The sequence below is a fragment of the Alosa alosa genome, chromosome 16 (genome assembly GCF_017589495.1).
Source record: "Alosa alosa isolate M-15738 ecotype Scorff River chromosome 16, AALO_Geno_1.1, whole genome shotgun sequence".
Classification (NCBI taxonomy): domain Eukaryota; kingdom Metazoa; phylum Chordata; class Actinopteri; order Clupeiformes; family Clupeidae; genus Alosa; species Alosa alosa.
The window spans coordinates 14693382-14707867 of NC_063204.1; the positions used below are offsets into that span (position 1 = coordinate 14693382).

General features: G+C 41.2%; 2 protein-coding genes across 4 annotated transcripts; both read right to left on the minus strand.

The window, feature by feature from the left end:
• Window positions 1-1310: 1310 nt before the first annotated feature.
• On the minus strand, window positions 1311-4258 carry LOC125309670 (B-cell receptor CD22-like). Of its 3 annotated transcripts, none has more exons than XR_007196168.1 (5): window positions 4202-4258; window positions 3200-3466; window positions 2893-2980; window positions 2539-2584; window positions 1311-1961 (listed from the first exon to the last, which is right to left on the minus strand). XR_007196168.1 is itself a non-coding variant. In XM_048266729.1 (5 exons), exons 1-5 carry the CDS (start codon window positions 3749-3751, stop codon window positions 1797-1799), a joined length of 570 nt encoding a protein of 189 aa, XP_048122686.1. In that variant the 5' UTR covers window positions 3752-3763; the 3' UTR covers window positions 1311-1796. The 3 variants fall into 3 exon arrangements, 2 of the variants coding, with proteins under 2 accessions (XP_048122686.1, XP_048122687.1); XM_048266729.1 differs by lacking the exon at window positions 4202-4258 and adding an exon at window positions 3748-3763; XM_048266730.1 differs by lacking the exons at window positions 2539-2584; window positions 4202-4258 and adding an exon at window positions 3748-3763.
• Window positions 4259-7485: 3227 nt separating this feature from the next.
• On the minus strand, window positions 7486-9689 carry LOC125309629. The gene is made up of 3 exons (XM_048266687.1): window positions 9238-9689; window positions 8962-9077; window positions 7486-7937 (listed from the first exon to the last, which is right to left on the minus strand). Exons 1-3 carry the CDS (start codon window positions 9638-9640, stop codon window positions 7593-7595), a joined length of 864 nt encoding a protein of 287 aa, XP_048122644.1. The 5' UTR covers window positions 9641-9689; the 3' UTR covers window positions 7486-7592.
• Window positions 9690-14486: the final 4797 nt, after the last annotated feature.

Here is a 14486-nt window from a genome sequence, read left to right on the forward strand (position 1 = left end):
TCCGTAGTGGATCTGGAGAAGAGCATAAACCTTGTTTGGGCTTTATTTTTATTTGGACTTTATCTCTCCTCTTTTACAGCAGAATGCATCTTTCTACATTTTCAAGATATCGCTTTTTCATATACTTCTTCCAAACCATCTATATTTAATCAGAAATAATGAGCGGCCACTCACCAGAATGCTACTCCTTGTCGCCTTGAGAGAAGCAGCACAAAAAAGACTTGTAGTCTTGTATCGTTTCAGAGGTCACAAGTCACTGTTTATCATAAACTTGTTGAGGTCAGATCTCTGACTGTGATGAGAAAAAGATCTGATGGAAAAAGATCATCAAAATGTAGTTCTCACAGTCTTTCTTCATCATGTAAATGCAAAATATTTATAATAGGGTGATATGGAATATGGTTTGATTAGGCTGGTCATCCAGGTTGGTCTTAAGGGTCCCATTAGAAAGGGGGCATTTTATGCAGTGAGAAGTGTATTTTTTCTGCTGTTTTGTATAGACAGTAAATGTTTGGCACACTGTTTATGTGCCCTGGAGGGTGCCTCACTTTTTGCAACCTGTTAAGCGTGTTCTATCTGATTGGGACCTAAAGTGGCCATACATTAATCATGGCATTATAAACTACAACTACCGGTAGCCTTAAAGAACGAGAGGAGAAGAAGGTCTACAGCTTTTCAGCAGATATTTACAGCGTCACAATGTAGAATTACATAAGCAGCATGTATCAGAGTCAATTGATCACTTACGCAGCTGTAAAATGAGCTGACTTCCTTTAAACACTGAAAGAGACAGCCCACATGCCCCAGTCTCTATGTAAGTTTGGGTTACAGTGAAAGTGTGAGGTATCTTTCACACCAATGATAGACTTATCTCCAGTCCCTTATACATCGCCATTGTTAAATCAACACTCCCCTTAAAAAAGCCAAAAGAAAACCTGTGAGAGAGACTGATCTGAAAGTAAAGAGATTCTTAGGCACCATGTGACTAATTTACCACAAACCATATACTCACACTAATGTATTTTTTTATCTTAACTTGAAGGATATCAGCAAACAGAAGTGGTTAACACATTCTTCCTTTGGTTGTGTGCGTAATGCTCATATTTCAGTGCTCTTCGATGTACTCTATAACAAGTAAGAATTATTTTCTCCACTGGAATTTATATCAAATATTATTTTTGTCCTACTACTGTACATTTTTCTTCTGTATTCTGTATGTAATAGAATTCATCATGTATAGAATTTGTTGGAAAAGAAAAACATACAACTTTTACATGTTTAACTTTATTCATATTGAAATGAGGAGGACAATTGCAATAGAAGCAAATTAAATTAAATGAAATGAATAACCTTACATTTAGCATTAATGCAGTCTGCAGAAAGTCAAAAGAATCATTACGGGCAAATGTAGCCACTACATCATTTGCACTTACACATTTATCCAAAGCAACTTACAAATATAAATGAGTTACGAGTCACCCTGGAACTCAGTGTTAAGTGCCTTGCTCAAGGGTACAACATGGTAGCCGGAAATCGAACCCACACATTTTCCTGCCTACTGCTTTCCCAGGTCCTTAGCAACTAGGCCTACACTACCATTGCTCTAAAGCATTAAAGATAAGTGGCACTGATGCATAGGCTACACTTTTTTCAGGTATGACAGTAGCTGCTACACTCGAATGGTCTAATAAAATCTAGATATACCTGTAAGTGATGACATGACATTATGTTGAGATGCTGGTGATCAGTGGATGATTGTTGTTACATTTTATGATAATTGAATGCTTCATCATTAATCAACAGCCAGGCATATTAGAGCACTTTAAAAGCAGTAGAGATGTCAAACCCAGTCTGACACCAGAGGGCCCGTCTGGATCCTCATAGTCGACCTCATCAGGATCAGCTGGAGGTTGAGGAACTCGGACATGAATGGAGCGACCTTGATCATCTGGGTCAGTGGTCTGTTTGAAGAAAAAACTAAAATATAATTAGGATCCTTATATTAAATGTCATCATTTTTATTGAGAGAGACTTCCAGTTAGGGGGATTGTCACAGTGTTGTGCGTGACGCATGATCACAGAAACATAAAAATGAATAATCTCACTGCAAATCGTAGACCACACTCTTACAGTCATTTGTCCTGAATGCTCCACAACGACGTAATTATGACTATTTTAGAAATAAGCTTTTCTTTTTCATTTTGTAAAAATAATGACCATTTTGTTGTGACACTATTGTAAAGAAGTTAGGGTTACAATTTACTTGAAGGGATCTACATATGAGTGACATGACACTGTCATGAACATGTCATAAACATTATAAACAAGACATAAACGTTTAAGACATAATGCTTCTGTCACACGCTTCTGTCAAGTGTTATTCGGGTTTTGTCATGACAAGTTGGGTTAGGGTTATGTCATGTCACTCTTATGTAGAAACCTAAAGTAAAGTGTTACCGTTTTTGACCGAGTGTACAGGTTAGTGGTAGGGTTATGACAGTGTCATGTCACTCTTATCTGTTACTGAAGTTAATTTACCTGGCGATGCCCACCCGGTTTTATCTTCTGATGGGATTTTTGCCACCTAAAAAACAAAAACAAGCATAAAAGACGAACTGCTAAGTAACTGAATACAGAAGAAAAAACTTTGAACAGTTTTCTCTGCCGTCTTTCCAACTTTGTATTTCAATAGAACATTTTGAATGTTTTAAAATACTTGACAGAGCAACCTAAAAAGATATTGGATGTTTTTCATGAACAATTATTTTCTGTAATTTGCATGGTCAAATTATGAATTCATAAAAAAGGGAAGTGTATAATATTCTGAAAACTTGTCTTAATCATTCCATAATGTGAAAACATTTTTCAAAACAATAAGTGCAAAATATTTACCTCACAACATCAATGACCAAGATGGTTATGATAAATGCAGCCAGACACTTTACCGTGATTCCTATAGCCAGGAAACTTTGGCTTTGTTCTGGGAAATAATGTATGATTCATTGATATGGTGATGTTTCAGATAGAAAGTATATCATCAGATTTGCCTGGGAATTTACTAAGAGAACTTTGATTTAGTCAAAGGGTGGCAATACAGGTTTTACAACATGCAGAAAAAATACAAAGACTCAAATAATGAGATTCTTTGGACGTTGACCTGAAGTCATACCATTAAACATAATTAAGTGAAAAAACATACTTTTAATCACCAGTCTCACTGCATCAGACTCCTTTCCCCCTTGTGAATGTTCTGCCCTGCAGTAGTACTGTCCTTCATCACTGGAGCTGAGATTAAAGGTGAGGGTTTGTCCAGATCCTATAGGGGTGTGCAGGTCTCCTCTAAACCAGGTGTAGTTCTGCACTGGAGTGTTGGCCTCACTTGTGTTACAGGTCAGAGTCACACTACTGCCCCCTGCTGCTGGACCTGAAGGACTCACAACAGAGGCCACGACATCTACAGGAGAGACTGGGGAAGGGTATGGCCTTGAGTTTAAAACAAAAAATACTTAAGCAATATAGCACGAGTGAGAGTGGGGTTGGTCATGGATATTCCCACGGGTGTTGTTAGGCCCTAGCCACGAGGCCGGAGGCCGAGTGGCGCAGGCAACAACAGCCGTGGGAATATCCATGACCAATCCCACGATCACGAGTGCTATATTGCTTTTATACAACAATTCTACCACAATCTAAATAATCTGAAAACACCCCAATATTGTTTAAAAAATTTAATTTCGACATCGTTCTTACGCATCAAAAAACAGTTCCCTTTTCAATAGACAGCGTCTTGGTCGCTAGGTAACCAACAATCCAGATCCCTCTTTACGGGTCTTTGTGGTTTACGTGTCTTCTTGAAAGAAATGTTGAAAGTCGGGCTGAAATCACATTCATATCTAGCTTTGCTGCATGCATGTTACAAGGACAGTGGGCCATGTTATGTAAGGGACATGGTACTGCAAAAAAGCGGAAACATAGCCTACATTGCAGAACCACTCAACTTTATTAATTTATGGTGAATAAATGTTACACTACTGTGCACAGCCCCATATGTTTTTCTGACACGATGCTAGCACGTTAGCAGCGGTTAGCTAACTATGCTAACGTTAGTTATCTACAAGTCTCCTCCAAGTGACAATCATATTATAGGCCCTATATCATGCTGGCAATGCTGAGAACAATTAGCATCCTCGTTTATCTTACTTACATTGAGTTGACTGTGTAGCTTAATCCACAGATGTGGTGAAGCACTGTTTCGTTATGGTTTGCTAAGGAGTAACCCATTGCTTAAAATAGTGGAGAGCTGGGATGAGAACATTGTGTCAAATCTTCGCATTGTATCGCGGAGTGATTTATTATTAGCTGTGCAAAGTCTGAGTTGAAATGTCCAGAGATATTCCAACTCATGGAACGTCTCTCGGCCAATCAGAAACAAATAAATAGTTCCATAGAACCCAATTGTTGTATAAATTAAAATATACACTGAAAGTAATTGAATGCAAAGTCGAGGACTTGAGTTTGAGAAATCTTTATACAGCAGAAATACAGCCATCGATTAGAAATGAAAAGTTATTCTTACACCAGACTCTAAGTGTTTGCAAAGCACTGGTTTGCGGAGTGTTCAAATTCAGTCTGAGATAAGAGGCTGCGCAGGAGATAGTTTTTCCATGGTGACTAGGGGAAGCAGTGAAGGTCAAAAAAGACGTGAGGGATCTGCTGCCATTCTCCTCATCCTGTATGTGAGTGTGTGTTCCCAGTGGGAGGAGACCAGGTGATGGTAGGAGGCTGAGAGGGACAGGGAGCAGCAGCAGTGTAGGTCAGAGTCACTGATGTCCCCTCTGACACCTCAGACATCTGTTGGGGAGGAGAGCTTTAAATTCAACCTTCATTTTGGCATTAAACCCAGTTTGACACAAAAACATCAGAGTCAACATCAGGTCTCGTATATTGAACACTAAACTAACTTAACAAGGGATGTTGCTCTGAAGTTATAATATTGCAGCAATAATTAACATAACCCAAGAGGTTAACCTCCTACCTTCAACAATCAGATTAAATGACTTTTTGAACGTTCCTCTAAAGTTGGTCATCTCAACTCTGAAGTACTGTAGGCTTAAATTGTATATGTTTTGATCAGACGTTCAGGCTGTGTCCCTTTGTGAATGGTTATAGGCGCCTTTTCTCAATAGTCAACTGGGCTTACTTCATGCAGAGGTGTTTGTGTGCATGTGCATGTGTGCGTGTGCTTGTTTGTGTTTGTGTTTGTGCGTGCGTGTGTACTTGTGTGCAAGTGTGTGAGTGTGTGTGGGCATATGCGTGTGTTTAGGCGTCTGTATGCATGTGGGTTTGTATGTGTGTGTGTGTGTGTGTGTGTGCAAAGTCGTGTCTTCATGGTGTATTTCAGAGAACACTGGAAAACCTACCAGAATATGTTCAGGCATGGCTAATTGCATATTTGATACTTTAGTGTGGATATATTTGAAATTGTGGTGAGGCTTGCAGCTGCCTGTTTTTTTAATCAAGGGCCAAGCACACAAAGGCAGAGTGAGCTATTTTAAATATGTTGTCAGACCTCTCCCCATGCAACTATATTAATGACATGGATCTGTTTAACAAATATACTGCTCAAAAACATTAAGGGAACACTTCAATCATACACTGGATCGGTACTCTGACACTGTTTGGTTCTGAGCACAAGTAAAACTTTTGTTTTGAAAGAACTGTCAGACATTCTGTGAATGTAGTTTGAGAATGGAGAAAAGGGTGGAAGGTTTCAAAAAATGTGTTTCACAACAATTGTGGAAAACTGTAAGTGTTGCCTCAATTTTTTTGAGCAGTGTATATTGATAATTTGAACTCTGAACCACTGACATCCAACCAATAATAACGCAGAGGTATATCCCCGAGAGTGCTCAGGGATTGGTGATCAGCGATAGTTGTTGGTGCATGTCACCCATGCCTACAAAAGGCCCAAGGACATCCAGCAGGCTTATTGCATTCTGTGGGGAGTATGCTTAAACTTCCTAGAAAAGTGGTTCTCAAACTTTTCACAATGAGTAGCACCTCAGAAAACAATTGGCTCTCCAAGTCCCACCATTATGATGGACATTAAAATTCAGTAGTGTAGACCAAATAAACTACATATTTTACATTGTACATACTGTTTTAAATCATTTTTCCCCCAAGAAAGAAAAGTTAAACTTCATTGATCAAGGATTTTTTTTTTGTATATATTTTGATATAAGTGATTAATGCATCTTTATGAAAGAAAAAAAACAACAACTCAATGGAATGTCTCTTGGCCAATCAGAAACAAATAATTCCAAAGAATCCAATTGTAGTATAATCTTAGAATACTCAACACCAAAGCTTTATTTACTTGCTTATGCGTTGCAGATGTGTCATCAGTGCAGGACCATCTGTTTTCTTTATCTGAAGAGAAACTGAGCTAAATAAAATTTGAAGGATGAGTACAGACTCCCAAAACCCTCATCCTTGCCTGTGGCACATTTGAGTAGAAACAAAGACTCAACTTGGATCGTGTTAAAACCTTGATCTCCATTATCATGCACACATAAAGCAATATGGCAGTAGAATTTTAAACTTTCAGTTTTGGCTAAACCATGAGACAAGTAGTCAGTAAAACCCTCGACAAGCAGCTTGAACAAATGATCTCGGACAACTAAATTCCAAATACACTTTTTAATATATGCATTAAATGACACATACTGGAATGGTTTTGGAGAGCTGTTGAATTGATTCCACATTGATTCTGTGGAAGCTGTAGAATGTGCTTCCGTAGTTGGTGCAACAGTAGTTTTAGAGAGTTTTCACAGGCATTACAGGGTAGTAGCCTCCAAAGGGGGGCATCCACTGTTGATTCTGTGGAGGAAGCCCGGCAGCTGTGGTAGGTTCAACAGTAGTTTCAGAGGGAGTCTCCACAGGCATTACAGGGTAGTAGCCTCCAAAGAAGGGGGGCATCCACTGTTGATTCTGTGGAGGAAACACGGCAGCTGTGGTAGGTTCAACAGTAGTTTCAGAGGGAGTCTCCACAGGCATTACAGGGTAGTAGCCTCCAAAGGGGGGCATCCACTGTTGATTCTGTGGAGGAAGCCCGGCAGCTGTGGTAGGTGCTTCTGTAGTTGGTGCAACAGTAGTTTCAGAGGGAGTCTCCACAGGCATTACAGGGTAGTAGCCTCCAAAGAAGGGGGGCATCCACTGTTGATTCTGTGGAGGAAGCCCGGCAGCTGTGGTAGGTTCAACAGTAGTTTCAGAGGGAGTCTCCACAGGCATTACAGGGTAGTAGCCTCCAAAGGGGGGCATCCACTGTTGATTCTGTGGAGGAAGCCCAGCAGCTGTGGTAGGTGCTTCTGTAGTTGGTGCAACAGTAGTTTCAGGTGCAACAGTAGCCTCCAAAGAAGGGGGTCATCCACTGTTGATTCTGTGGAGGAAGCCAGGGAGCTGTGGTAGGTTCAACAGTAGCCTCCACAGGCATTACAGGGTAGTAGCCTCCAAAGAAGGGGGGCATCCACTGTTGATTCTGTGGAGGAAGCCCAGCAGCTGTGGTAGGTGCTTCTGTAGTTGGTGCAACAGTAGTTTCAGAGGGAGTCTCCACAGGCATTACAGGGTAGTAGCCTCCAAAGAAGGGGGCATCCACTGTTGATTCTGTGGAGGAAGCCCGCAGCTGTGGTAGGTGCTTCTGTAGTTGGTGCAACAGTAGTTTCAGAGGGAGTCTCCACAGGCATTACAGGGTAGTAGCCTCCAAAGAAGGGGGGCATCCACTGTTGATTCTGTGGAGGAAGCCCGGCAGCTGTGGTAGGTGCTTCTGTAGTTGGAGCTGGAGTAGTGGATAAAGCTGGTGAGACTTGGTCTGAGCTTGATGCAGGGCAGGAGAGTTTTACTGGATTTTTGTGCCACAACATCTGCAGCAAGTGGCTATTTCCCTGGAGGAAGACATAAAATAATGCAGTCATACACTAAGTATAAGTATATATACACTCTTGATCCTGTGAGGGAAATTTGGTTTCTGCATTTATCCCAATCCGTGAATAACACTCTGTATAGTGAGGTAAAGCACACACAAATCCCGGCGCAGTGAGCTGCCTGCAACAGCAGCGCTCGGAGAGCATTGAGGGGTTAGGTGCCTTGCTTAAGGGCACTTCAGCCATGCCTACTGGTCAAGGTTCAAACTGGCAACCCTCCGGTTACCTAGCTCAACAAAACTGACACATGTTCCACATTAATTGAAATGCTAAATAATTGCTTGGGGTCCCTTTGCCTAACTTCAGGAACACTTTTGGTTTAAGAGCCTTACATCTACAACCAGTAAGGCCACTCCTATGCACACATATCTGTTTACAAGGGTCCAAATTGTATGCAATTTTGATCATGTTCACGATTAGCTTCCACCCCTCTGGTGTGTTGATTGGACTTCACCCAGGAAAGTCTAACTGATCAAGCTACTGAAATCTATTCATGAAATGTATGCCAACAAAAAAGGCTGAAGGCAACAGAATACTAAAACAGGATACGTCGAGATCACTGTTAAGTGAGCTTGCCTTTTTAATGTGCGAGTGTGAACCTCCTTAATCTTACATTTAAGGTGTCAAGTCAGGGGGTCCCTATATTTGTGATTAAGGACAATAAGGATCTTAATTTTATTCTCAGGTGTTAATTCAGGGATTCCTTGATTAAGGAGGGGGTTAAGGGGAAATCAGGTAAAGGGGGAAAAAGGGGTAAATTCAGTAGGCTTCTCTCCTTAATTGACCTAAATCTACACATATTTCTACTTAAAACCCTTCTGTAATTAAGTAGTTGTTTTAAAAAGTCAAAAATTAAGCATTAAAGGGAGTGAAAATGAGTTGTTTCATAGTGATTGATGGCATCTCTATGGGCTAATGTTACTCCCACTCTGACAATTTAAAAAAAGAGAAAATCCCCTGACGTGACATGAAAACCATAGCCTACCTGTTTTATAACATCACAACCATTAAATGTGGCAACAAACACAAGGCCCACTGCAGTCCTTTTCACAGAGTAGCCACAGTCTCCTGGTAGCTTGCTTAGTGAGAGAGGCGTGCCACCTGTTGAATAGAAAAAAGAAAAAAACTCTCCAGTTATTGATGCAAACACCGCAAGTGAAAGGGTTGCAAGGAATCAGCTGAATTAGGCTACTAATGTCGACAGACAGTTATCGTGTACACTGCAAAAAAAAAAAAAAAAAAACAACAACACTTTTCTTACCTCTGTCTAACTGGAGTGAAGAACATCCAGGGCCTTGTGCAGATAACTCCATGAGGTCATTAGTACATAATAAAGTTGGTTGCATACGACGCCAAGCCTTAAAGTCTTCAGTGGTGCTTTGTCCACCCACCAGGCCAGAATGTGGATCGTCGGCTTGAAAGTTAACGGAGCCATCGTCTGCAGTGTTTTCTTCAACAGATCGTCCCTCATATTCCAGATTTCGACCCAGTGAAATTTCCCCTGTGCCGAAAGTAATTGTCCCAGTGTGAATGTTCTCGGACCTTTCCTTACGATGCAGCTTGTCTCTTTGCACCATTTCGAGGCTTATACCACATGTTTGGCCAATGTAAAGAAATACAAGACACAAAAACAAACCAACACCCCTTTTTGTTTTATGCATCATTTTTATAAAAGTGGTAACCTACAACCAGGGAGCTGGACTAACCTTGGTCTCACAACCCTTTCAGTAGCCTATAAATAGGCCTACTCAATTACCACCAATTGAAATGAGATCAGTGACCAAGCCTCTGATCAGGTTTTAATTGATGATGCAGCTGAACACTTAAATAATCAAGACCTACTATAGGGCTCTGGGCCTACTCTTTAATTTCATTAACAGCTGAACAGATACAGCTGGCCCATTGGTTTTAGGAAGGCTACATCAATTAGGCTAAGTGGACAAGCTGTCGCAGTAAACTTTTTGTCAAGGAGCATACAGTAGTATTTATCTTTATGACTTTGATTCACGTTGTAGAAGACAGTTGTGCAATTGTTCTGACGTAGATTTCCAGTGATCTCTACTCTCTCAAGCAACCTGGTCGTGTCAGTAGTGCCATTGAAAACCACTGAGTTTTTATCAAATTTAGAACCCCCTTTAATCCACATGGCGTAAATTGATCCAGATTTGGTCAGTTTACTCTCAAAATCAGAGATATCAAATGTGCATGGTATCAGTGTGCAAGATGAAAGCATAAATCTTGTCTGGCAGTGACACTGAGTATACATCATCTTTCTTTTTATTGTTATTCCCTAAAATGACAAAAGCAATGTATCATTATATTGAAAAGCCTTCTTTCACCAGTTTAAAAAAATGAAATGTTGAAGAATTAATTTAATGGCTGTCACTGTAGTAGTGCTTAACAGCATAACTCTCAAAAAGAATTTCAAGTTTTTGCCTGAAATTGCACTGTGCCTATTTACAAGGGCATTGTTCCCACCTCTTCTGGGGCCTACCATCAAATGTTGGACCTCTATAGAAAGCTGAGAACCTCTAGTTTTCATAGGAAACAGTCAATATAAATGTGTGATGTACTCACAAAGAGTTACAGAGGCTAGAATATATTTTTTTTCTTTCTGCCGGATTACAAGCATCTCTGAACTGACCACATTTCAGCCCTCTAGGTCTCTTGATATCCCTTAGAAACACAACTGAGCCCTAGCACCAGGTCTTGTGAAGTTGTGTGCAAAAGTAGATCAATATAGAATGAAAATATGAGTGCTTTAGACTATTATTTGCCAAGGTATGCCCATGCGTTTTGTGAAATGGATACTCCCCATAGGACTTTTTGCTATCCAAAATGCATACTGACAATCAAATGCTTACTGCACATGAACCCCTTTGTGTAGAAGCATAATCCTGGTCTCAAATGAAAGGTAACACTTTGAGGTTTCATGCTTGTATTTGGATTATACTTCAGGGGTTCTGATATGGAATGACTACACTAAATATGGAATGATTACAAAAATGTCTCTATTTTTGCATTTACTTTGTTGGTTCAATGAGTGTGTATAAGATAGACTATACATCTGTACAACTAATATTGGATAACACAACATGAAGATTCAATTTCTATGGATTCTTGTGAATATTTCAGTACCCAATATGTTGCATCTACTTATTGTGCTGCAGCTACACTGCAGCCAGAGTTCAGGGTAGCACCAAAACCGGAAGGGGGGGAGGGGGGCATTTTGGATCAAATTTAATTGAGACATAATAAGATTAATCTAAGAATGTAAAGCACTATACAGATTGTACATGAACATTTTTGGATTCCCAAGAGTCATTTTTGGATTCCCAAGAGTCAAAGTTTTAAAATGGTGTATAACATTACTATGCTACATAGCAATATGGTGCATACAATTGATTTAGAATGTTGGGGGGAGGGGGGGGGGGGGGGGGGTAACCGTCCCGCCGGCGGGACACTGAAAGTTATTACGTTGATCACAAATATTACAAAAAATAGTTTAAACACCCACCTAATGCTAAAAGCAGGAAATGAAAGAAAAAGAGGGTCTTGAAGAAAATCATTGTGTCTATATGTATCTGTTAAATGGTTAAACACACAATGGTTAAACAAAAGTGTACTGACCAACAACCGCAGACAGAATTAATATAAAAAAGACAATTTAATTATGACATAATTTGCATTTTATTCAAGAATTCCTACATCTGAGCAGCACTCAGCAAAAACAGCAAAATCAGTGAAACACATATTCTCTGGCAAACCACTCCCATTTTAACCGTAAACCGTAGAGATTTCAGCCTAGCTCTACACTACAAAATGTGCCTTACAGACCTCAACACCATCACACACTAGTAAGCATGATCCTGTTTGTTAAGGGTGAGGAGGTGCAGAATTTGTCATTCATTATATTACTGTCACCACATAGTGTCTATCATAGATGAGGGAAATAAAAGTATTAAATGTAAAATGCTAAATTCCTGATAACTGTTAGTCCCCATATATAGTATATATACAAATTGTAATGGCCGTAGTTCCTAAATGATTCATGAAATAATTTTGCACAACTCCTTGAATTAAAGCTGAAAGTTCACATTCAAACACATTTTTGAATGCTTTGTTTCATATCCAGTCTGGTGGTGTGCAAATAAGGCCTGAGCTCTATTTTAATGACAAGAAATTCATCAGGATTAAAACGTACAGTTATCTCTGCTTATCTTTTAGATTCCCTTACCTTTTTGCAGCACTGATTGGGTTAATTGTGTTAATCTTGTTGAGATTATTGAAAAGCTGTATCTCCACTAAAGCATCACCTCTGAGTTTACATGCAGAGACGCACCAGGATACTTTATCTGACACGGACTCAAATGTCCTCACAGAAATAACCAGGATAGAGAGTGACTCGGAGAGAGACTGACTATTTCAACAACTGAATGGGATGTACAAGGAACTTTGAAGAAGTGAGATGGAAAAACTTGTGCTTGCTTGATGGAAAAAAACACAGAGAGTTCAGTACCTTCTCATAGCTGTGAACTGATAAAGCTGATTATCTGAGACCAAAGTTTTCAGCGGAAAAATGCACTGACTTGCACTCTTGGCAAAATATCTTCCTCTTTGTTGAGAATGTTTGGGGTAGAGTCCCCAGCTTCTGCCTTAACATAGTGGTCAGGGAGCTAACATGAGTTAAAAATCAAGGTCATGGTAACTTTATTGTCCCCGAGGGGCAATTAATTGCATAGCCAGCAGACAGACATAAAGACAAGACACACAACAATACCTAAAAACATAAATACACACAGGATCTAACATTTTTTGAAGATACAGGCTGTTGGTATACCTGCTGGGCATTGCTGCCTGACGCACCTCCACCAGTGCACTCTATGCAAGTGTGTTCCCCTATACACCTATGGGCAGGAACGGGTCATCAGCTGGGGACCACCAGTCACTGATGTTTCGCTCCTTTAACCCCAGTACATCTCTTGGTGGCGGAGCGATGGCTGGTATCTCTACCTGCCACCCCCTGCTGATGCCCTAGGTGTTCTGCCCCCACCCTCTATCTCTCCTCCTCAGCCACAGCCAGAAGCTGCCCCTCTCTGCCTCCTCCGCCAGTTCCTTGATGGCTTTCCGGCTCCCTGCTCCTGTGCAGCCAATGTCTCGCAGCAGGCGAACTGTTGAGGCGCCCACAAAGCCCCTACACCCCACCTCAACAGGGCGTGTAATGGCTTTCCAGCCAGCCTCCAGACACTCTGCTGCCAGGTCTGCATACTTGGAACGTTTGCGTTCATTGGCAGCCTCTATGCCTTGTTCCCACGGGACAGTAAGTTCCACCATCAGGATGGTCTTGTCTGGAACTGACCACAAGATCAGATCTGGCCGGAGCGATGTTTCCACTATCTCCCTTGGAAAATGGAGCTGTCTCCCCAGGTCAACCCTCATGGTCCACTCGCCACCGGGTGAGAGGAGTCTTGGTGTTGCTGTCTGGTGGGTGGGTTTGGGATCTTCCCCAGCTTTAGCAAAGGAGATGTGCCGTCTCACTGGGGCAGGAGGTAGGCTGTTGGCCTGTTGTCTGCCTGCCTCTGCCACCTCTGCCAGCTTTTTCAGCACCAGGTCATGCCGCCACCTGTAGTGGCCTTGTGACAGTGCCGTCTTGCATCCAGAGAGGATGTGCTGGAGGCTTGCGTTGATGGTGTTGCACAGGGGACAGCTTTCTTCCGCGCCAAACCATAGGTTGAGATTTCGGGGGCAAGGCAGAGTGTCATAGGTGGACTTGATTAAGAAGCTGAGTCTGGCTTGGGGGGTCTTCCACAGATCTGCCCATGACATGGGCCTGCCTGTGACGCCTTCCCAAGACATCCAGCCTCCCTGCCGGCTTTGAGACACCGCTTTGACACGTAGACGGTCTTGTTCTGTAATAAATAAAGTAATAAATAAAAATAAATATAGTTAAAACAGTTCTGGCAGATTGTTTATGATGGAAATGGAAGTCGGGATAAAATAGTTTTCTGAGTCTATTGGACCTGCATCTGGGCATGGAGTACCTACGGCCTGAGGGGAGTAGCTTAAACTGGCAGGACAAAGCATGGCTGGGGTCAGCTGCAATAGATTGGGCCTACTTTGCCACTCTTTTGGTGTAGGTGTGAGAGAGAGTGGGGAAGTTGATGCCTGCAATCTTGCTACATGTCCTGACGATACTCTCCAGTCTATTTTTGTTTTTTTATGGACAGAGAACCAAACCAGCAGATAAAACAGAAGGTTAAAACAGACTCAATAAAACAGGAATAAAACATTCTCATAAAAGTAGGGTCAATGTTAAAATTCCTCAGTTTGCGATAAAAGTACATGCGCTGATGGGCTTTGGCACAAACAGCATCAGTGTATGAATTAAAACATAGCTTTCTGTCAATAATTATGCCAAGGTACTTATACTCTTGTACTACCTCAATCACTATCAATGATAGTGGGGGGAAGAGGGGGGGCATTGCTTCCTGAAATCAATAATTAGTTCCT